At 37.3% G+C, this 23,612-nt stretch overlaps 1 protein-coding gene across 11 annotated transcripts in view; it reads right to left on the bottom strand.

The window, feature by feature from the left end:
• NRG1 (neuregulin 1) overlaps positions 1 to 23,612 on the bottom strand; it is a 1,106,314-nt gene that overhangs the window by 33,349 nt on the left and 1,049,353 nt on the right. The window contains exon 1 of one of the 11 annotated variants that reach the window (XM_042934487.1): positions 4,987 to 5,170. The exons of 8 other annotated variants lie outside the window; for them this stretch is intronic. In XM_042934487.1, the coding sequence (XP_042790421.1) occupies positions 4,987 to 5,026 (40 nt within the window). In that variant the 5' untranslated portion in view covers positions 5,027 to 5,170. Of the gene's footprint in view, positions 1 to 4,986; positions 5,171 to 23,612 lie in introns of those variants that run through there. 2 more of the 11 variants (XM_042934490.1, XM_042934489.1) reach the window with 2 other exon arrangements.

The raw sequence follows: 23,612 nt of genomic DNA, 5'->3' as shown, positions 1-23,612 counted from the left end.
ATATTTTATCTTCTAAGGAAGCTGGAAGAGAGAAGACCTATCACAAATAAAATATATTTTCCAGGAAGGCTCAAAGGTAATGATATAAAGTCACGTCAGGGCAACTGATGTTCAGTATCATTTTTGAATGGCATCTACTTATTTAATTTGGAAATTACATTTTATATGCATATTGACCTTATAGTTTTTAGATACATGTATCAAAGAAGAATACAAGGTGGCTTATTTGTTTCTAATAAAAAAATTATATGTTATTAGTTGTATGTATATTAACATACAGATTAGGAGCCACTCTATTCAAAGTTTCCGTTCCACTCAGAAGAAGACTGTTGAATGTCTGCCGCCATACTTTTAAGGAAATGGAAAGACAGTCTAGTATTACTGCAAAGGACAATAATGGCACTACAAAATGTATCCATTTTGAGTCAGGAGTAGACACCGTAGTCTTAATTTTGGTTTACAGCTGTGGTAAGCTTGATATCCACCTGTCAAGCTTCAGTTATGTGAAAGCGATGTGAAAATGATGCCACCACCATTCAGCATATGGATTAAATGAAGCCCAAGCTCTTGGTCCTCAGATTCAAGAGCATTTAGTACCAGAACTTCTCCCCACTCACACCATCAGGAACACTACATGCAGTGCTCAGTCTCAACCCCAAACAGTCTAATTTACGTAATGTTCATGACTGACATTATCAGGGTGACAAGCAGAAGCATTATGGTAAGCCAACAAAGATCCTATTGACTCTTTCAGGAAAAAGAAAAAAATATATATGCATCTTTAGACAAAATTTTTTCCTTGTCTACTGACTCATTCTCAGTGATTCTTTGACTTGCTTATCACTTTCCATTTTATCATTTGCATGTGAAACTCAGATGCCCTTATTTGCTTTTGTTTGACTTCTCATGTATTAGTTTTCCACTTTCTTTGATTTTTCTTCTTCATTTCCATTGTAAGTCCCCATTTTGCTTCGTTTTGGTTTTGACTTCTCCAATTCTGATTTTTACTCTATCTGATAGAAATACTCAACGTCTGATTATTCAGTTTCCAAATCATGCAAGGCCTTTGTTCCCCTGCATCCTCCCATCTAGGGCATGTTTTTGGACCATTTCTCTACTGTCAGCATGGTTTTTAGGAGTAAACAGCAAAGAACAGTCAGATTTGCCCTTTGGAGACAGATCTGGTTCAAATCCCATCTCGTACTAGTTTTGTGTCCTTGAGCAAGTCACTTAGCCACCCAGAATGCAATTTTCCCATTGTGAAAACAATGGTAATGGCACTCTTACAGGATTGTCATAAGGATCATAAATAACCTCGGTAGAGGAATTGGCATAGCACGGGCACACAATGAGTAACAGCAGGTATTATTACTGGGTAAGTAGGGAAGGTGTTTATCAATCAGATGAGCATCTCACCAGTGGAAATCTGGGGATTTCAAACATCCATGGTACTCTTGGATCATTATTATGAATAATTAAGAACTGCGTCAATTTTTTAATTACTCCAACAAAAAGGCCTTCAAAATGCATTTCAAGGTATCCTTCACCAAACAAAAGGAACCAAGGAGAATGATTTTACCCTGTATTATCAGCTATACTCTCACATCTTTGTCAGGTAGAGGGGGATGTAACTGGCATCATTTCGTCTAAGTAAAGTCATAGAGTAGACAACATTTCTATACATCACATAATTTTAATCTAACACTATATCTTCAAGTGAACAACTGTTCGCTTGCATGCGACGTATTAATATTTCCATCCATGGCAATTACTTTTAAAAGCTACAAGGAGGAAATTTGCCTTAAATGCTAAAGGTTTTGTGCTTAAGACTTTCAACTGCTGACAGGATACTGTGGGATGACAAATTGGGCCTGGTTTCCTTGCTGCCCCAGGTGACAGTACTCAATGGACCACCTGCAGTCTGCTGTCACCAGTCATTCCCACCGAGAAATTCTGAGCCTCCAGCTGATCCGCGTGGTCCCTGACAGGTTGCTAAGGATTACCCCTCACCCAAGCACCAGGCTCTTGAGGCTTTTATTAACAACAAGTAACCCATCATAGCCCCCCAAGAGCAGACACTCCATATTAATTAGAAAACTAACAATAAAGATGAGCAGTGACATAAGCAAGAGACAGGTACCTCGTACATATCCCTTGGAGTTTAAGATAAATAAGATTAATAAATGTATGTTAAAATCAGAAATAACACCCCTTTTTGTTTTTTCAAAAATATTTCCCCCGTGAAACGATTATCCCGCAGCACCAAGTTATGACACATTCATTTGAAAAATTCTTAGGTCATTACTTGAAGCTGGGATATTTGATGGTTAAATAATTCTGGGAGAAAACGAAGTAGCAACTAGCTTATATGATCATGGATTATTATGTTTAGCACTTCTATCCTTTAGCCAAAGCAGGAACAAAAATGATCATGGAATTGTAAAGCAGTAATTAACTCCTGGGTGATGCTAAGTGTCAGCCGACTGGGTACAGCTGTTCTGAACCAACAGCCAAACACAGGAATAAGATGTAATTGTCAGAAGAATCTGGGATGGAGATGGTGATATATGAACCCTTCACATTTTTGCCAGGTTTCCTTCCATTCTTCTTAGTTCAATACAGTGCACAGCCAGTCTTAAGCAGATCTATAAATTCTGCAGCGATATCCTTTCTCCTTGGCTCACATACGCTGTATTGCTAAGTCAGTTTCCATTTAGTAATTCTGCCAGAAATTAATGCAACAAAGGAGGTTCTTAAACCTAGCTATGGAAACGACCTTCTTTCTGGGGGAGCTGGGAGGACTGTATCAGAGGTTAAGCTAAAAGTTTTGCAGACAGAATGTGTTTTGGTATAAAAAAGAAGACCCTCATAGTTCCTCCTGGAAGTAAATGAAGGTACATCTCACCTATTCGGTACTTAATAAACCCTGCCTCTACTTGTTACTATGAGCCCTGGGTGTTCTATGCGAGTGATGAGTCACTGAATTCTACTCCTGAAACCAATATTGCACTGTGTGTTAACTAACAAGAACTTAAATAAAAAGTTGGAAAAAAAAAGAAAAAAAAATCCTGCCTCTCACCACTTTGTGACTAGTTTGTTGTAACTGGGAGTTTATCACAATGAACCGCAATTAGGAACACTGCAAAATATGCATCTACTACTTTTATGCTTGCCGTTTGTTTATATGAACACTTTATCCCAAACACACTTTGCTTGGGATGTTAGCAACTGCAATACTATAAGGAAGAAAGTATAAAGAAAGCAGTAACTTGTTACCAGAGAATGTACTTTGGAGTGTTTCACTCTTGACCTGGTCTTCCCTGGCCTATAGGTCAGGACTAATGACCATCCCCAGGGAGGCTGGACAGTTCTCAGACTTAGCCAAGGATTTGCGGACTAAGATCACCATTTACAGACTCCTCAAATCCTGCCCCTCATAATAGGGCTCCCTTTTTTCTAGCCTGCCTTCCTTCTTCCCTTCTTTCCTCCCTTCCTTTCCCCTCTCTCTTTCTTCCTTCCTCCCCACTCCTTCCCTTCCTTCCCTCCCTCCCTTCCTTCCTTCCTTCCTTCCTTCCTTCCTTCCTTCCTTCCTTCCTTCCTCTCTCCCTCCTACTTTTCTTCCTTCATCCCTTCTACAATTCTTTAATGATTGTCTATTATGCACAAGACATAGAGATAACAACTAGAGTTACTGGGGTTAAAAACTGTAAGATTGTGAACAATTCTCCCTAAAAGGATACCTTTATGGAGAAAATGAAACGAAATGAACACTGGCGTTAGCTGAGAAGAATCAGATCCCAGGCTCAATTTTACCAATTACTAGCTGTGTGACTCTTGTCTAGCTAACCTGCCTCAGTAAACTCAGCTGTAAAATGTGCTATCACAGGACTGTTGGGAAGTGTGATAAAGTACTTTGTCAGCTGCAACGCTGCATGCAAATATATGATACTGTTAATATCTATGTGGAAAAACAAAAAGTCCAGACTCAGGATATATAATCAAGCCTCAAATGTTCTTAGTAAATTATTCTTGTACAAAATATGAAGAGAGATTGTCTAATTTGCAGAGGCAACCATTGCATAATTGTAAGGCGTTAAGTAAATATCAGTAATCTACTGTAACTGTATCATAACTGCTTATTAATAACTTATAACCACCAAATTTGCCCATAAATTAAGTTGAAGAACAATTTGAGCTAAAAGAAAACCATCTTAAATGTATGATTATTTTCAACTTTTAAGACTCTTAAAATTCTTTAATATTTCTGACCCAACTTCCAAGTTACTGAATTAAATGTACTTATGATATTGTTATTATAACAGTTTAAAGTTATAAAATATAAAAGAAATAGTGTGATGATCATTGTATGTAGGACATGATATAAACTGTTTATAACTTCACATTTTGGAAATCACACATTATTGCACAGTTTTATAAATACACAATAAAAATCTGAGGACTAATTAAGTGTTCTCTATTCATCACTAAATATTTTCCCACAGAATCACACAGTATTTCCTGTAGAACGTCAGGCTCTTTTTGCTCAAGGCAGGCTGAAAAGAAAATAATGCTGGAAAGGATGGCTTACTTTCTTGCTTGTTTTATGTGGTGTTTTCCTTATCAGTGAAGTAGACAGCACCAACAGACCAGGGCCATTACACAAATGCAAATTGCTGATAAGAAGCCACTCTATTCTTCTTTGACAATTAGCAGGGATTAGGGAGATGTAGGGTTTACCCCAAGGAGCAATCATTTAGACCCTGTCTTCCCTGAGTGAATGAATCCTTATTAGCAGATTTTAGGACAATTCTGAATTGTCCTAAAAACTTTACTTGCGGAAAATTAAACTAAATAATTCTATGCAGTTTCCTCAATGAAATACACAAATTTTAACAATTTTTATATTCTAATATGAAACTGTCAATCACTACATTACAGGTTTGTTTTTCTTTTCTTCTTCTTCTTTTTTTTTAAAGAAAACCTTACCTGTGATATCTTCAATGGCTCTGAATTTAGAAATCTGCATGCTTTTTGTGCTCTGTGAACTCCCAGTTTTTTTAAAAAAATCCTGAAAATTATTATTCTTGCTCGGAATACAGCTCCTTGCAATTAAGTGCTAGAAGCACTTCAAAGTCCCACTAGGGGAAAAAAGCTTACGTGGGGCTCCTGAAAATGAAGTTCTGGAACAGAAGAGGAGCAGGAAAAGCTGTGCTACCTAATACAGCTTCTGCAGATGACAAGGGAATGAAGGGAGAGTCACTGGTTTTCCAAAGGAAAAGAGGAGAGCCAGACTCAGAACTACTGAAGCACCGTCATTCTGGGTTGGCATGTTTTTCTGGGTAGTCATTCAATCCTTTGCTGAATGGCAAATAAATTCTTGAAAAGGAAAAAATGACAAGAGGAGATAAAAAAACAAACAAACAAAAAAACCCACCCTGTACTGGCTTGGAGGTTCCCAGAGCCAATACAGTGATTTAAAGTAGCGAACCACTTCCTTGGCCTCTCCTCTACCGAACTCTGCTAAAGAAACAAAAATGGCAGCCAGAGAAGGAGCATCATGAGACCATAAATGAACCCAGAACTTTCTACAGTAGAAGTAGGGCATCTCACTTTATGGACCTGGGAACTTAGCTGATAAGCTAGAAGTACTTAGGGGTTCACAGACTACCCATAAGGTTAAGAGTTTGTCCAAGGAACAAGTTGATGCCAAGGGACAATGGAGATTAATTGTTATAAATGATGAACTTGGACTTTGATATCATTTAAACACACACAGAATGGTGGACAAGAAAGAACTTTACCATATCTTATATAATTTATCCCATATTTAAAAAGAGGGTACAAATCAAATCAAAAGAATGGTTCTGTGGTCTTGAATAAAATACCTATAACAAAGAGTTCAGAGGTGGACAGGGGAAGGCTACCCAAGGTCACACAAGTGAATTAGGAAATGCTTCCTTTCTGTTTTGTTAAATGCATACTGAGGCCTAAGTAGGTTAATAAGATTGCCTTTAATTCCTCTCTGTCTTATAAGCTCTCTGCGCAGACCCTAATATTATTTCTTCCTTCTTCAGCAGAATGAAAAGTGACCTTTGGGTGTTTCTCTTCATAAAACAAAATTATAATTTTTGTTGTAACACTGATCTCATTTGTAGCTAAACAGAAAGCAGATTCTAAGTTCCCAGCAGTTGCTGAGCAAATGATTTGGTGTCATGAGATAGTGTTATCCTTAGAAAAATAAAATTGTCAAGAAAGGTTATTTTCAAACATACAAGTTGCTATCTTTTTTTCCTTTTTTCTGACAGTGCCTTTCACTCATGATACAATGTAATCACAGGCTACTACTTCTTAGAGCAACATCTCAATGACAAATGCTTTATAGGATGTCATAGATTTTTCTAAAGAAGAGGGAGGGTGAGTCTCTTCCCACAGTGGATCATTGGCTGGTTGGAGTTACAAGGGAGCTACATTTTCTTCCTTACAAAGCCAACAATAATCTCTCCTTAGCTAACAAGTCAACTCCAGAAATATATTTTCTACTAATCACTCATGGTTTTATAGAAGATTTCCATAGCTGGGAGTTGACAAAGCTTTAAACTGTCCCTTGAATGTTTTTCCATCAATACCTATTCTAAAGGAGTAAAATCCATGTAGCCTGCAAAGCAAATATCAGCAGTCCATCTGACTGGCTTAATTTGATACATCTATAGATCTCCTCAGGCTAAATGCAGAAGGCACACATTCTTAACTGTACTCTGCATTTTCTACCAGTATCAATTTGGTTGGGAGAAGGTCATGTCAATATAGAAAATGTTAACCTGTCAATTTTAAAATTAATCAAAGTTTTGAGCGCCAACAAAACAAATCAGAACAAAGAGGACTGATCAAGGATTCGGTTATTCAGTAAGCTGCTGAAATTACCATGTGACATTTAATGACATAGGTTAATTTATTCATCAACTAAAATACATTTAGAAATGAAAGTAGATGAAAGGTCAGAAGATAGAAACTAGGAGGCAAGTTCATTATCGTATTCAACGATTAAAAAAATCATGGCATATCAGAAAATAAAACCCATATGGTCATTGCAATAGATACTGAATCAACATTTGATGAGATTAACAATCAATTTCTATAGAACTATCAAATATTCTTATTCCCCAAATCAGACCTGAATTTAATCAGTCATCCACATACAGTTACTAATTTGCAGGAAGTACACAGGTCAGAGGAACACATTAAAAGATACCATGGCATGCAATTAGCAAAACCCAGACCATGGAGAACTCCACAGGGCAAATAACCCAGTTTCTTCCAAGCTAAACTAAAGGAGCAAAAAGAGACAAAGACAGCTAGAATTAGAGGCAGACCAATAAGGTGAAAGAAAAGAAAAATCTAAAATACAGACACATTTAAAAGAGAGTTAAGAGACATACAAACCACTCACCATTCGTGACACTTAAGTGGATCCTGATTCAAACAGTTATAAATGTCTGATATCGAATCAGGAAATCTGATCACTGATTAGATAATTAATATTTCTACAGGGTTATCATTCATTGGTATGTGTCAAATATACTGTGGTTATGTTTAAAAACAGTCCTTCTCTCTTACAGATGCATACTGAAATATTTATATATTAAATGATAACATGTCTGGAATTTGCTTTGAAATGATAACAGGAAGAAAAGTGACTGGGAGCAAAATGAAACAAACCTGATAACTGATGAAGCAGATGATGGCTACATGGAGATTCATTACACTATTCCTTGTATTTTCATGTTTAGCGTATGTTTACATGTATGTGTTTAAAGATACATATATATGTTTAAAATTAAAAATGCAAAAAATATCAATTTCAGTCTTTTCGATATATGTCTTCATAAAGCAGAATTGGTATGGTACTCTATATCATCTACAAATATCTACTTTTTTTTTAAAGTCTATTATATATTTTGAGAGAGAGTGTGTGCACATGAGCAGGGGAGGGGCAGAGAGAGATGGGGGAGAGAGAGAGAATCCCAAGGAGGTCCTGCACTGCCAGCTCGGAGCCTGAAGCTGGGCTCAAACTCACGAACTGAAAGATCATGACCTGAGCCGATATTAAGAGTTGGACACTTAACTGATCCAGGCACCCTGACAAGTGTCTACTTTTTGCAAGCAACTTAAATCATACTAAATGCTGAGACTCTAGGAAAGCTTTCCATTAATGTAAAGTACAAGCTAAGTTTGTTGACTACCAATGCTGTAATTTAACATTGCTCTGAAAGTTCTAACCAATGCAATAAGCCAGGAATAAAAAAATTGTAGTATAACTGGAGGACATGAGAAAGTGAAATAATCATTATTCGATAGTCATTGGTAAAGTAAAAAAAGTTGTAGCCAAGAATATAGGACTGATGCGTTTCTAATCTGACCATACCATATGTCTGTTAATATGAAAGAACCCATTAAGAATAGGGAGTATAACAGCTGGCCTAAAATTATGTTACACAGGGGCGCCTGGGTGGCTCAGTCGGTTAAGGTCTGACTTTGGCTCAGGTCATGATCTCCTGGTTCATGAGTTCAAGCCCCGCATTGGGCTCTGCGCTGACAGCTCGGAGCCTGAAGCCTGCTTCGGAGTCTGTCTCCCTCTCTTTCTGCCTCTCCCCAGCTCTCTCTCTCTCTCTCTCAAAATTAAATAAACATTAAAAAATTAAAAAAAAATTGTATGTTACACAGATGCACAAGGCAGTAAGGTTCCTCAAAGTTATGGAAGCACCTTCACGATGGGATTCCTGACAAAAGTTTTAAGTAATCTAAACTTTCAGTTAAAGGAGCCTCCACAAGAGTATAAAAAGAAGATGGGGTCTGGGCCATGCAGACATAACCTTCTGAGTGTTTCAGGTTTGAGCCAGGCCCTTGCGATGAGTGGCTCTGGAACACAAGAAGCCTGGATAATCCCTTAGGTGGCACCTGTGCAGCCTTAAACTCCCGACTGCACATTGCTACATACCATTTAGCCAAATCACAGCCATTCCGCGTTTGCATCATGACTGTAAACATAAATCTCCAGATTCTGTTTCTATAAGCACCACGGTTTCCTCACTGGGGTTAAAAGGGTGCTGCACATAAAAGAATTAAGCAGTGAACGCATGTTTGAATATATGAATCTTGCTCTGTAACACCTGGCTAATTTCAGTGGATATATTTTCCCAGAATTCCCAGGGGCACCTTGTTCCCAGGTTGGTGATCAGATTAGCAAAACACCCCTCTCTGTAACATGATGTGTTCAACTGTGTAGCTGCAGTGTTTAGGTTCCCAGCACAAATTCTACATAACCAAATAACATACGGAAATCTTAACAATTTTCAATAGTGTTATTGTCATTCATACATGACCAATCTGAAGAGGAATAAAACGTTTCCAAAAACACATAACTTGAAATGCTTCACCTCAAGAAACCTTTCTGTCCTGAGTCCAAAAGGACTGGCTGGTCCCATAACAGTTCATAGCAGGTCTTGTTTTTCTAAAGAGCATATATTTTTTAGGTTACAGATGGGAGCAGTGAAAGAGCTAATATTACAGGCAAATTCTATGTCTTTATACAAACTGGGCAAAATGATAAATTAACCCTGACTCCATTGTGAACTAAAGAGGCTTTCCTGAAAGCCTCGGAAGTTTTTTGTTTTGTTTTTAATTTCTGGGCCTCTACCCTCCAATGTAACAGGTGCCTGTTTTTCTACTGCGGGCATTGATTGTTGTTGTTCAATGGAAAGAAAATAGGTGCACACATTGAACTCTTTTTCCAAGGTACATGATATCTCTAAAAACCAGAGCAAAATCATCTTGTCTACCTGTTGTATTCACATACACACACATACACACACATATGACTTTAGATATACATACATACATACATATGTATATATATGTACATATATATGTATGTATGTGTGTGTATATGTTATATGTGCGTATGTATACATCATTTGGAAAAACTCAGTGGAACTCATCCTGCCTATAGTGGAACCGACAAGGGCATTGTTGAAGCACATCATTAAAAAAAGGTAGAGTCCTATCTAGGCCTGCTTGGCTATTTCCCTGTACTGCCAGAAACAGGGAATTTTAAGAAGGTCCATCCATAGCATCTTAGTTATAATTTATTAGTTTTTCTTGGTGGTGATATCTGTATATATGGCCTAATAAAACACCTCCATATCCTGCAGCTATAATAATTCAGAATGGCTTAGGTCTTCCCCCTTTTAAATCATAAACCATTTTTGTAGATGCTGCAGGTATGTGACTAATATAGATTGTTGTTCTTTCCATCTGTTACTAAGTTGCTTCATACCCCAACACTGCTTAGGAAAACAGCTTAAAGCAGGGAATCATGGCTGTTCCGTGTAGCAGCTGTAAAGGAACCACAGCTCTACAAAACCGCCTAAAACCCCACGCGGGCAAACCCAGATCCTAAAGCAGGTCCACTTTGCCAATTTAATCCCTCACATCCGCACACAATTCCTGGAAAGGAGTCAAATGTCTTCAGTGAGATTTGTCACTTACCCAAAAGCTTTCAAGAAGTCCAACACTTAGCAATGCCAAACAGTATGTCTAGCGGGAATCTGCATTGCTAGTTCTGCTCAAACAGGCATTGCTAATACCTAGTGAGTATCGAATTTTCCAGTTCAGTAACGACAGAATCCAGGGACTACCATAATGAGGAGACATGTGCAGGGTTAGTTATGCTTCCGAACCCCACCGAGGGAGAGCTAACAGATGACAGGCAACTTCTGGTTATATTTCTAAGCACAAAACGAAGCCCTAACAGGCAAAAGAGATCTTGTAAATGAGAAGAAACCACACCTCTGACCTTGTTCTGTTATAAAGTTCTGTTTTACTCATGTCTTTCTCCTTAAGAAATCCTTACTTCTGAAGAATTTTGAAATGTAAAACACTTTCATTAATACAGTCAGGGATTTGTCTTCATTATACACCTTTTTGCTGTGCTGGGTGATCAATCCCTAGGATGTAATTATATCTTAATGGAGATCAGTCACAGGTAGAGCACTTTTCTGTTGAAAGGCTCCCTTCTCTTCATATCTTTCAAAAAAAATTTTTTTTAATGTTTATTGTTTTTGAGAGAGAGAGAGAGAGAAAGACAGAGCATGAGTGGGGGAGGGGGAGAGAGAGGAGACACAGAATCTGAAGCAGGTTCCAGGCTCTGAGCTATCAGCACAGAGCCAGACGTGGGGGTCGAACTCTAGAGCCGTGAGATCGTGACCTGACCTGAAGTTGGACACTTAACCCATTGACGCACCCACGCGCCCCATCTTCTCCTTGTATCTTAATGCCTAATGTTATATTAAAAATCTCTAATACTTGAATTTTTCTCAAAGTCTGAAGAACTCAGAGAAGTGAGTCATTGTTCTACAGAAATAGCACAAGTACCTACAATTAAATGTTGATAATATAAATGGATCTTAATCAGCAGACAGATGTTGTATTTAGCGATCCTTCATTAAGGTATCTCATGATTTTCCCCCATTTTTGTTTCCTAGGCCTTTGTTTTAAGTCTAATCAATTAATATTAGCAGTAAATTCATTACTTATAAAACTACTAGAATATATGATTATTCTTGAAAACTTTTTGAGCTTAATTTTATCCTTTGCCAAATTTAAGCCTCCAAATATCAGGTTGGTTGTTTTGTTTGCCTGCTTTCCTTGCCTTATCTGTATGTTTTTTTTCAGGATTCAAAGACCATTTTATCTGTGGATTATTTTAGTTGCAAATGATGAATTTTAGCTGTTCAAAGGTGAACAAGCAGCCCACATGGATGAACAGATGGAAATTATAAATGAAAACATAGCGTCAAAATATTTCTTCTAAAGTCAGAACTAGGCATTGGCAAGCCCACAGTAAGATCCACAAAAAATGCTGGCCACACACATTTAAAAAAAAAAAAGCTTACCCACGTATGTCACAAAGTAAACAGAAAGTAGTCAACTGGTGGATGTATGGGGGTGAAGGAGAGAACAGGAAGGATGTTGGGTCTGTAAAATCTTGGAACTTCTTGGGACTTAAATGGTCAATCAACTAGGAAGGTCTGAGATTCCAGTTTTGTGATGTAAATAAGACTGCAATATCCCTCAAATTAGCCTTAGGTGATCGCAGGAGGGTTTTTTTGCAACTGGAGAACTTTTGATGCTCAAGGTGGTTACATTCCTCAGTTTCTTTTTCTTCCCGTTGAATGTACCAAATTCCTTGGGCTCACAGGGTGGCAAACTGCAATTTATGGTCAAGTCTAGCTTCAGATCCTGACATGAAACTGGAGTTTCCCATGTAGAACTATACTCCTATCAACATCGCAATAAGGAAACTTATAGAAATGGAAAACGTCCAATGACATGGGCAAGATGATCTGTTAAATGGAGAATCACATTCTGGAGACAGCCAAAGCAACTATATAGGTGAACGTAAAAAGAGAAAAGGTGAATGAGCTAGGAACTGAGTCATGTTTTCTGGGGCCAGTTCTCCATGCTCTAGATGACAGTGATGCCCATTTCAGCAACTCTGCGAAAGAAGACAGGGAGGACGTAATTCTAGAGATAACGATTATATCTGATTTATTAAAATTATTGCGCTGTTTTAGAAGATACTGTGACTAGGCATAGCAAGAGGTCAGAACAAAGTTCCAACTGCTCTTAGATCAGAGAGCTGTAGGGGCAGAGGTCCAGACAGATGGAATCGATCACTATCATAAGAGATTACAAGAAAGACCAGGGGTGGCACTGAAGTCTTAGCCCTAACTGTCCTAAAATGGTCAGGAGCCTTTTATAATCAAAATAACAACGAGAACGTACCCTCCAGGCTCGGCTAAATCTGATGACTTAATAAGGTAAAATGACATGTTCAAAGTTAGATGAGAAGTCATCATTTTAAGAGGTTGACATGGATCTGTACTGATTCCAAATATAGAACTTGCAATGTGTAGCACTTCCAATTCCCTAGGCATCCTTTAAAATGAGAGGCAAGTGCTTTAAAAACTATTCAAAAGTTGAAGAATGTGCGCTGTCGCTGCTAACCAGGCAAAGAATGTTAAATTCCCTGTCATGCTTCTCTCATTCCCTACCTCCAATCCCTTTGTCAAAAAATAATAGCAATAATAACAAAAAGACCCGGTTATCATCCGGTATGAGGCTACTAACTCTTTACAGGCAACTGCCACTAAAGATATTATCCAAAAAGGGGAATTAAATTGAAAAATGGAAAAGGTTGCAACAAATTAAATTGGATTGTCATCTTTCCCTGTGACAGACTGCACTGTTCTGTCCTAGGATCATGAAAGTTAGAAATACTGTCTTCAGTCTTTCCCATGCTGCAGTTGAGGTCTACGGAAATCCTGCATGAGATATGATTTCTACAAAATGCAGGAGACTTAGCCATCAGAATCCTGACTGGCTCATAAGGAAATAGGCCATGTCTGGCTTACTTATGACTTAGGTGAATTCTCTTGCCCAATATCCAACTTAATGTGAAATCTTAAAAAGTAGCGCCATCCTGGGAATTTAACAACGCTTCTGCTGTCTTTCTTATTACAGGAGATACGCGTCTCCCCATTCTTAACAGTCTACAATACGACACATCATATGTTATATCCCAATGAAGCTAAGAGCTAAACACCAAGAAAGTATATTAAGTAGGCTCACAGCTACCATTTCTACTGGGCATGCTGTTTACCCAATGTCTTGGACTTAAGGTAATCTTCAAGACAGGTAAAGGAAAAGCACAGAAGAAATGAGAAGCAGAGAAGACATTTTATGACTGTAGGCATGGAAGAATTCTAGGCATATTATATTTTTTGGTATTTGGCATTGATAATGTTTGTTGTAGGTTGTAAAGGTGTGTCTTTCACTTCTTTTCTTTCTTTTCCTTCCTTCCTTCCTCCCTCCCCCCCTCCCTCCCTTCCTTACTTCCTTCTTTTGGAGGAGAAATAAATGCTGAAGAACCTCAACAGCTATCTGTATGCTAAACGCAATACAACTCCTAGCAAAGCACAAGAAGACTGAGAGTCATTAAATATCTACGGTGGGAGATATTCTAGCCTTGTAGTGGTAACAACAACCCTAAGAAATAGGTAACTTTTTACCCTTTCACAGGTGGAGAAACGGAGGCTCTAAGAGGGGGTGCTGCATGCCTGTGTGCTCAGTGTAACACATGATGTGAGAGGGATTCCAAGGCAGGCTGACTGCGAGGCCCCGTGAAGCATCCTATCTCGTGGGTCTTTCATTCGACGGCTGTGTATCTGACCTTGTAGTTAAAAGTAAACAGACAACAAAAAACGACATCTTTTCCACAGGCTTTTAGAGAAGGCCAGTTCTTCCACCTTTCGGAAAGCATTACTTTCTGAGTATTTCCCTGTGTTTGTAAACTGAATGTCAGGGAAAGAGATTTAAAATAATTACTTTTAGATCATGCACTCTTAGCAGAAGACTGGAGGCCAATGGCATTCAAATCAATGTGTTTTTAGTCTTAAACTCAGGGAAAAATGCTCAGTCCACATCATCTAGTATTCTGCTGTCCGTTTCAGAATAAAATGGTTATCTTTTCAGCTAAGCTTTCCTAAGAACTAGAAAACTAAATCAATCTTAAACAGTTTAGGGTAGGGGTGCCTGGGTGGCTCAGTAGGTTAAGCGTCCGACTTCGGCTCAGGTCATGACCTCATGGTTCGTGGGTTTGAGTCCCATGTCAGGTTCTGTGCTGACAGCTCAGAGCCTGGAGCCTGTTTCAGATTCTGTGTCTCCCTCTCTCTGCCCTCCCCTGCTCATACTCTGTCTCTCAATAATAAATAAATGTTTAAAAAAATTTTTTTTAACAGTTTAATGTAAATTTGGAAGGTTATCAGAAATTCAGTTTTGTGGGGTGTTTGGCTGCCTCAGTTAGTAGAACATATGACTCTTGATCTTGGGATTGATTGTAAGTTCGAGCCCCATGTTGGGTACAGAGATTACTTTAAAATAAAATCTTAAAAAAAAAAAAAGAAATTCAATTTTGTGCCACAATACTGCAGTGCTGTAATGGATTCTATTTAACTTCCATTCAATTTATCCTTGTCTTCCTTTTCAAAATTATTATTATTATTTTTAAAGTTTTATTTAAGTAATCTCTATACCCAACATGGGGCTCAAACTTATGACCCTGAGATCAAGAGTCAGATGCTCTCCCAACTGAGCCATCCAGGTGCCCCCTCAAAATTATTTTTAGGAAAATGATTTACTTTTCATTTAATAATAATTTCAAAATTAGAAAAAACGACCTCATTTATTTCTTTATGAAGCTAAAGTAAGAGAAACTACGCACATACATATTAGAAATGCACATACAAATATAAATATGCTGAGTTATACACATCATTGGGGAGTTATGGCAGCAGGAACTATTCCAAATGAAATGCTAAATTTAGTAATGATGCCTGTACAATATTTAATATTTGCATAGGATCTGTGATTGATCTCGATGCAATATTAATACCACTAGATCATTTAAAAGCTGATTGTACTCAGCAAATAGGGAGGAAAGAAAAAAAAAAGGTGTATCTAGAAGAGAAGCAGATAGGTTATATATAATGAAAAATAATCTCCAGTGACATTTGAAATTAGGCTTATTTTGTTGACTGCTAATTTGTCTTTAACCTCATTTTCACATAACATATAAATCACCTACAAGAAGGTTTTAAAAATGGGTCCTGTGGTAGCACGCCCAGTCAAAAGTCGTGACAATCAAATATTTTAAATGAGCAGCTCATACAGAAATGGACTATTCTAATAAGCTAATGTAGGACAGCTTCCTTTTGGTTAGGTTACATATAAAGATCTACTCAGACTTGTTTAACATACCCATCCCTAACAAAACTAATGCTACAAATTAGACAGTAGCAGACATAATTAAAGGTTAATCTAATTAATGGCATATGACTGCAAAATTGGAATCAGAATGTATAATACAGAGTTGAGATGCTTAATTTTCATTAGCCTCTTCTCTGTTTAGTATTTCAGTAGATTTTTTTCTTTTTACTAGTTTTTATTCAGTTGACTGCCTTTACTTACTTATTTTTAACCTGAAATATTGGAGGGTAAGTCACAGATTTGTTCAAAATAAATTCAAGCTTTGGAAGACTTCTGAGAATCACAGAATTTTCTATTTCTCTCAGCAGTGCGATAAGACAACTGAGGCACATAACAAAGCCGGTATATAGTTTTTCAAAAGCGTGTAAGAGACATGACTCAGATATTGAACTTTGTACTTTCAAATGCGCCATCAACATTTTTAGCTTAGCATCCTTTGTTTCCTAAAAATAAGCAGTCAATGTTGAGCAGAAATGTCAAGAAATCAATAAAAAGTAATTAGGAAGAGTGTTTGGCGTCCTTGAAAAAAGCTCTGAGGGCAGAAAGGGAAGCTTCGGCATACTGAATACTTAACATTCCTATGTTTTCCTCCACAATAAAAAGAAAAAGCAACTAAATTAAATTACTTTATTAAAAAAAAAAAAACATGCAGGTGTCAAATGTCACCTGGACCATACTGCAGTTAATGTGGTTGCTTTCCATTATAAAAATGCACAACTGAAAGCTGCTGTAAAGAAGTGACTCCTATATGCAAGGTTGGATATACCCATGTGTGATAACAGGCAACAGAGATTAAAGCTTCATGTTAACACTTAGTGGCTTCCGCTCACTATTTCTATCATCTCGGAGGAAAGACATGGAGGGAAAGGAAATAACAATTACTGAGTGACTTTAACATGCCAGGGAAAAACTACACATGACCTCATAAAGTTCTCAGAAGAACCTGTAAATTCTGTATTCTCCTATTTAGAAAGTAAAGTCACAGGAGAGTAAAGGAGTTTGCCAAGGTCCCACAGATAAAAAACTGTAGTTAAGATTCAAACTCAGATCTCAAGTCCCTGTGTCTCCAACACACCATTCACGTACTTTGAGTATTTTATTTATTTATTTTAAAGTATTTTGAGTATTTTAAATGGTGGTTCTTATTATTTTGAGGGCCATAGACTCCTTTCAGAATCTGGGGACTGCTATGGATTTTTGTTTACGTGTGAAGATAAAAAAATTGGCATACAATTCTGGGGTTACATAGACCCCTCCTCTGAAGCCAATTCATAGTTATCCCATAGATCTCCATTTAAGAATTCTTGATATTGGGGCATGTGGGTGGCTCAGTTAGGCATCCTACTCTTGATTTTGGCTCAGGTCATGATCTGAGGGTTGTGAGATCGAGTCCCGCATCTGGCTCTGCACTGAGCGTGGAGCCTGCTAAAGATTCGTTCTCTCTCTCTCTCTCTCTCTCTCTGCCCCTCCCCAACTAGCATGTGTGTGTGCGCGCGCTCTTTCTCCCTCTCAAAATAAATAAATAAACATTACAAAAAAAATAATTTCTGATATGAGGTCTGACTCTACAAGATCTTTAACTTCTATAATTCAGAATACTCAATATCATGATTCCATTAGAGATGGAATTTCCTTCTATTCATTATTTTTACTTACTTTGTTTCAAAGGCCTTTCTCAATAATCTGTGTTAACCATATTAGAAACAAATATGAGAACATTTAAAATACCTTCAAAATTATAGCAGATCACAATACGATAAAATAATATAAATTAAGAAATGAAACTTATTTAGGAGGGGTTTTTTTCAGTATAACACAGGTGATTTAACCTTTTGGAGTTGATTACAAATAACGTCACTATGTTGTACAGATTACCTATGATCATGAAAGAATATTTAATTTAAAAGGTGCTCCCACAGAGAAGACATGAACAGACATCTCTCCAAAGAAGACATAGAGACAGCCAAGAGATGCATGAAAAGATGCTCAACATCATTTATAATCAGGGAAATGCGAATCAAAACCACAATGAAGTATCACCTCACACCTGTCAGAATGGCTAAAATCAAAAACATAAGAATCAAATGTTGGTTAGGATGTGGAGAAAAAGGAACCCTTGTGCACTGTTGGTGAGAATGCAAACTGGTACAGCCACTGTGAAAAACAGTGTGGAGGTTCCTCAAAAAATTAAAAATAGAACTACCCTATGACCCAGTAATTCCACTGCTGGGTATCAACCCAAAGGATAAAAACACATGAATTCGAAAAGATAAATGGATCCCTATCTTTATTGCAGAATTATTTACAATAGCCAAATTATGGAAGCAGCCCCAGTGTCCAATGATAGATAATGGATATAGAAAATGTGGAATATACACAATGAAATATTACTTAGCCATACAAAAGAATGAAACCTTGCCATTTGCAACAGCACGGATGGATCTGGAGACTACAATGCTAAGGGAGCGAAGTCAGTCAGAAAAAGACAAATACCGTATGATTTCACTCATATGTGGAATTTAAGAAACAAAACAAACAAACAAACAAACAAAAAGAGACTAACCAAAAGAGAGACTCTTAATTGCAGAGAACAAACAAACTCCCCCTACCAGAGGGGAGGGGGATGGGAGGATGGATGAGATAGGTGAAGGGGATCCCTAAGAGTACACTTACCATGATGGGCAGAGATATATATAAAACTGCTGAGTCACTATATTGTACGCTTGAAACTAACATAACACTGTAGGTTAAGTACAACGAAATTTTTTAAAAAACTTAAAAAAACTTAAAAAATGGTGCCTTCTCCAGCTTAAAAACTACTTTGTACCTATAATTTTAGAAGTTAGTGGTGGGAAGAGGGGCGGAGAGGAAGAGAATCTCCAGCATTTTCCTTTTTACTGAGAGAAAAAAATATTAATAATCTTAGATATTCTTGCTGTTAAGCATTATTTAATATAGAATCCTCATTTTCTGAAAGGCAGCTGCAGCAACAACTTATTTTAACAAAAATCACATTCCTTCTAAAAGAAACACAACACAAATACCATGCACCTTGCAGACGTATTTTTAATTAATGTGTTTGTTTGTTTTGAAGTACATAGCTTCAAAATACCAGGGGGTTGTACCTAAATCGTTTTTATAATATAATTTTTAACAGAAAATTCAAAGTTGAATTATTTTAATATTTAGTACAGAAATCCAGTGACATAATTCTAAATACTGTTGGCCATGAAATATAAATGTGCATTATTGCCTACACAAAGGTAGCAATTTATTTCACAATAAATTTGATTGAAACAATCTCTGATTAATTTTTTTCATTCTCTTCTGAATTGCTGTGAAAACAATTTTGAGGAAGCACTTTGCTATATATGACTTTTGCTTCTCCCATCCTTCTCTTAAGATTATGAAAAAAGATTAGAAAGACACCCTGGTTCAGGGCGTCTGAGTAGCTCAGTCGGTTAGGGTCCGACTCTTGGTTTCGGCTCAGGTCATGATCTTGTGGTTCGTGGGTTCAAGTGGTTCGTGGGTTCAAGCCCCACGTTGGGCTCCATGCTGGCAGTGTGGAGCCTGCTTGGGATTCTCTCTCTCCTTCTTTCTCTGCCCACCCCCCCCCCCATTCTCTCTTTCAAAAATAAATACATAAACTTAAAAAATTAAAAAAACAAACAAACAGAAAGAGGACCTGGCTCTTAAGTTTCTACAATTTTCTTAGCCTAGGATGTTATTATTACTTATTTTAGGTAATATTTCGTTACTAATACTACTTACCAATACAAATATATCAATGCATATGTTTATTTTATAGAAATGGAATGACAAGTCTGCTGTATGTAATAATTGGTTATAAATTACTCTAATTAACTGAATTAAAAATACCATTTATCAAATGATGAATAAGCATTGCATCCAATTATCCAAAAAAACCTTTTCCTTTAAATGGCATTGCTTTTTATTTTTTTAGAATTTTCAAATATCATTAGAATAAAAGAAAGAAATTGTTTTCACAATAGGACTTTGTAAACCTAACAAATAATTGAAATTATGTTAATTTTGATAATAATTAAATAACATTTATCTGCAAAGAAACAAAAAAGATTCATTTCTAAAGCTTTCTTCTGTTGAAATTCTGTTCTACAGGATTAATTTTGACTATGAGTTTTAATGACCAACTAAATCAAATTATACAAGACTTACATTTGCTGAAATGTTATCTGAGAAAATTCTAAAAGAAAACCACCAACCCTTCCTTACAATTTCAATCTCCAGGGTTCATGGACTACCCCAAAGGAATTTTTTGAATCTTTTTGAGGACCTCCAGTGTTTGTCATAACTGAAGGCTAACATTCCCAAGTGAAAATGTTGGCCAAATTTTCCATAAAATAAATTGTTACTTTGTAATTTTATAATCTTGGAAAATGACATACACAGCCACATCTATACATACTCACACACTTAAAGATAATTAATTTTCAAGTTTAACTAAAAAAAAAAAGCAAATTGGCCATCGCATAGAAGTCTCTTCCCAGACACTGTGCCAAAATGATTCCATTTGATTTGCTCGGTAGCATATCACCAGTGTCTCAGATAAAATAAGATGGTTCTATGTTTTCTTCCTGTTTGTCTACTCATATCCTTACCAATTCCATTTATCTAGTGGTGGAAAGATAAAATATTCAAATACATGTATGCCTACATGTGGATCTATTTATAAACACAGTTCACATCTAAGAATCTTTGGCAAAAGTTTTCATCTAAGATGAGCTTCTTCTTGACAGTCACAAACCTTTGGTCTTTCTACCCTGGTATCAGTTTAGACTCATTAGAGACACAGATTTATTATTGGTGAAGCTGGTATAGTTTCCAAATCTTGGTCTGGATCACTTTTACCAGTACAATTTACCTCATTTTGCTAAATCATCTCTCTGCAAGAAAATTCCTCTTAACTTGATTTATATCCTTTACATCCATGGATGTCTACTCCACCCCTGTGCCTTAAAATCAGGCCATTCTTCTGTCATACTTCCCATCCCATACATGTTCAGGTTCCTTTTCTCTAATTTATAGCCTATGACTAAACCTTTGTCTTAAATGATAAATGTAATATTCCTGGCTTGGACCACACTCCTACTTATTTTCCTTGACCCTCAGGTTCCTTCCACTCTGACCACTTTGTAAAACCCTCTCTCTGACCTAGCCACAGCCCCTAGGCAAGGAGAATCCTAGATGCTGGCCTCTCTGTTTGCCCCAGGCTCCCATCAGGGTGGGTTAAACAAGAAGGGAGGGGGTTCCTGCCTTTTAAGAATCAATATACCCCTCACTTCTTAAAAGTTAAAAGATAATCTTCAAAGGCAGGGATCAGTTTCCTTCTCTAGGAGGAGGGATACAGTTCAGTTACTAGATCAAGATTCACTAGCTGTCCTGCCTCACCTGAACGAACAGTGTTGGATTTAGTGAACAGAAATATAGGATACCCAAATAAATTTGCATTTCCTATAATGACTCATTTTTAATGTAAGTATGCCTGATGCACTATTTGGGACCTACTTTAACAAATTACGCATTGTTTATCAGAAGTTAAAATTTAATTGGGCATCCTGTAATTTATCAGACAACTCTAACAATATATGACATTTTAAGCTTTTTTTTTTTTAACGGAGAGGATGTACAATCACACACACACACACACACACACACACACACACACACACAGTCATAAAAACAAACCACAGGGCTGTAATTTTTTCATTCAGTCCTAAAACTGGTTTTTTCCAGTTGGCAAAAAGATGACAACTACACCACTATATTGTTGCTGTACCTTAGGAATTTCCACTCCATTTCTGCTACCAAAGAGGGTAGAGGAAACTTTCAAATTAAAACTTCCTTCAAGCTAACAAAATCGACCCCCCACTCCTCTCCCACACTCCCTTGCTTCCTTCTTCTGCACCAATAGTCTCAAGAGTCAAGTCCAAAGGCAATAATACCTTAGGAGTTAATAAAATTGCCAACAGAAAGGTTTGCTTCTGAGCTCATCGCAGTCCAGGGATAGGTACTGCACAAAACCTTAGATTCAGGTTTTCAACGATATTCCGCGTGTACAGGTCTCACTACACTGTGGAGGTGAAAACACATCCGGTGTCCCCAAAGTAGGCTGAATTTGCAACAGAACTGCTCTGTTCGCAGCGCGAACGCCACAGGTAGATGACAATTCCTGAGTACTGCGGGTTAATTAAAGGGGAGAAGGTGAAGAGATGCATGGGCAACTTTCAAACTATATGCTGCCAATACTCCTAGCAGGCTCCCTGAAGTGGAGGGCCGGAAGACGTAGAACATCCCTATTTCACTTAGCCACCATGCATGCCGCTGACTCAGTCATAATAAGAAATCATCTTGCCAGAACAGAGTAGAAAGAACGTTGGAAAAATGGAACTTGTTCAGTGTCCAGAAATCTGCTTGGTGAAGAGACCCAAATTTTACCATATTGAAAAGGTAGATGACATTGGTGTTTGTTGCAGAAGAATCCAGAGAAAGGGTGTCTTCAAATATATCAAAGGTGCATGTATGGAATGTTTACATATTTAAGGGGGCAGAGACTGGCTGCGATAGGAACAGCAATTTTCAGCTGAATATATGAAAAAAATTGGTGGAGCTAAATAATGATAAAATGGGTAAGCTTTGGTAGGTTGGACATTTTCTTGGGTCTGAAGAAAGCACAGACCAGTTGACAGTTGGGACTCATTGCAAGGTGGGTAGGGCTGGCGTTGGAACCATTCAAGATTTCTTCCAACTTGAGGTTCTATGATATGAAGGAGAGAATTAAACAACATATTGGTGATGCCGGTGGTTTGGGTTAAACTCAACAATTTTCACATTTAAGCAAGATCCGACAAGATTTTACAGCCTACAAAATGATACATATTAATCTTAATCTCAGACATCCTGGTTCTAATTCTTCAATTTGTAACAGGTGCACATTGAGACAGGCAATAAAGAGAGACCAAGAAGGAGATCCCATTACAAAGTGGAAAAATACCTAAAGTTCTTTGCATGTTTTCACTTCCATAAATCTCTAAAGCAAAAAATTTGCATTTTAGCAGTTTTTGGCAAGTGTAGCAGAAACTAGTTGAAATATGTGGCCACTTATCACACACTGATTGCTATTCCCAAAAGCTATACTTTATTAAATTAAAAAACTTCATTTGGCTATCAAAGAGTATTTTTGTGTTCACATTTTAAGATATATTTAACAACAGAAACAACATTACATTTTATTAAGGCAAGCCAATATTTTCAATGGTCATAAAAAGCATATCCCAAAGATCACAAATCTAGAATGACAGGCATTAATGCATCTCTGTCCCCACAGATTACTAATTTCATTGATGAGACTTCCTATAGCTTTTATTGGCCATCAGTAGATGAACAGGGGTTGGAGTGACTAAATGCTCCAGGACCAATAAAACCTGCCTGTAAATGATAAACATGAGCTTGTTTGTACTATGACTTGACAAGAGCACTGTATTTCAGTGATGTTTTTCAAGCAGAAATACTTGAACATATTCCACTAATTTTGTAACAGTAGTGGCAAAATAGAGCGGGGAATAATCAGATTGATTGTGCAGAAATGCAGGCAACATTGCTCTCAAATCTAAACTGCTTTGGGCCTGGGGAAATAAAACCTTGCCTTCTAATACAGATGTTGAACCACCCCTTTGTGGGGCTGCTCT

The sequence above is a fragment of the Panthera leo genome, chromosome B1 (assembly GCF_018350215.1).
Source record: "Panthera leo isolate Ple1 chromosome B1, P.leo_Ple1_pat1.1, whole genome shotgun sequence".
Classification (NCBI taxonomy): Eukaryota; Metazoa; Chordata; class Mammalia; order Carnivora; family Felidae; genus Panthera; species Panthera leo.
This window is presented reverse-complemented; position numbering and strand designations above follow the sequence as displayed.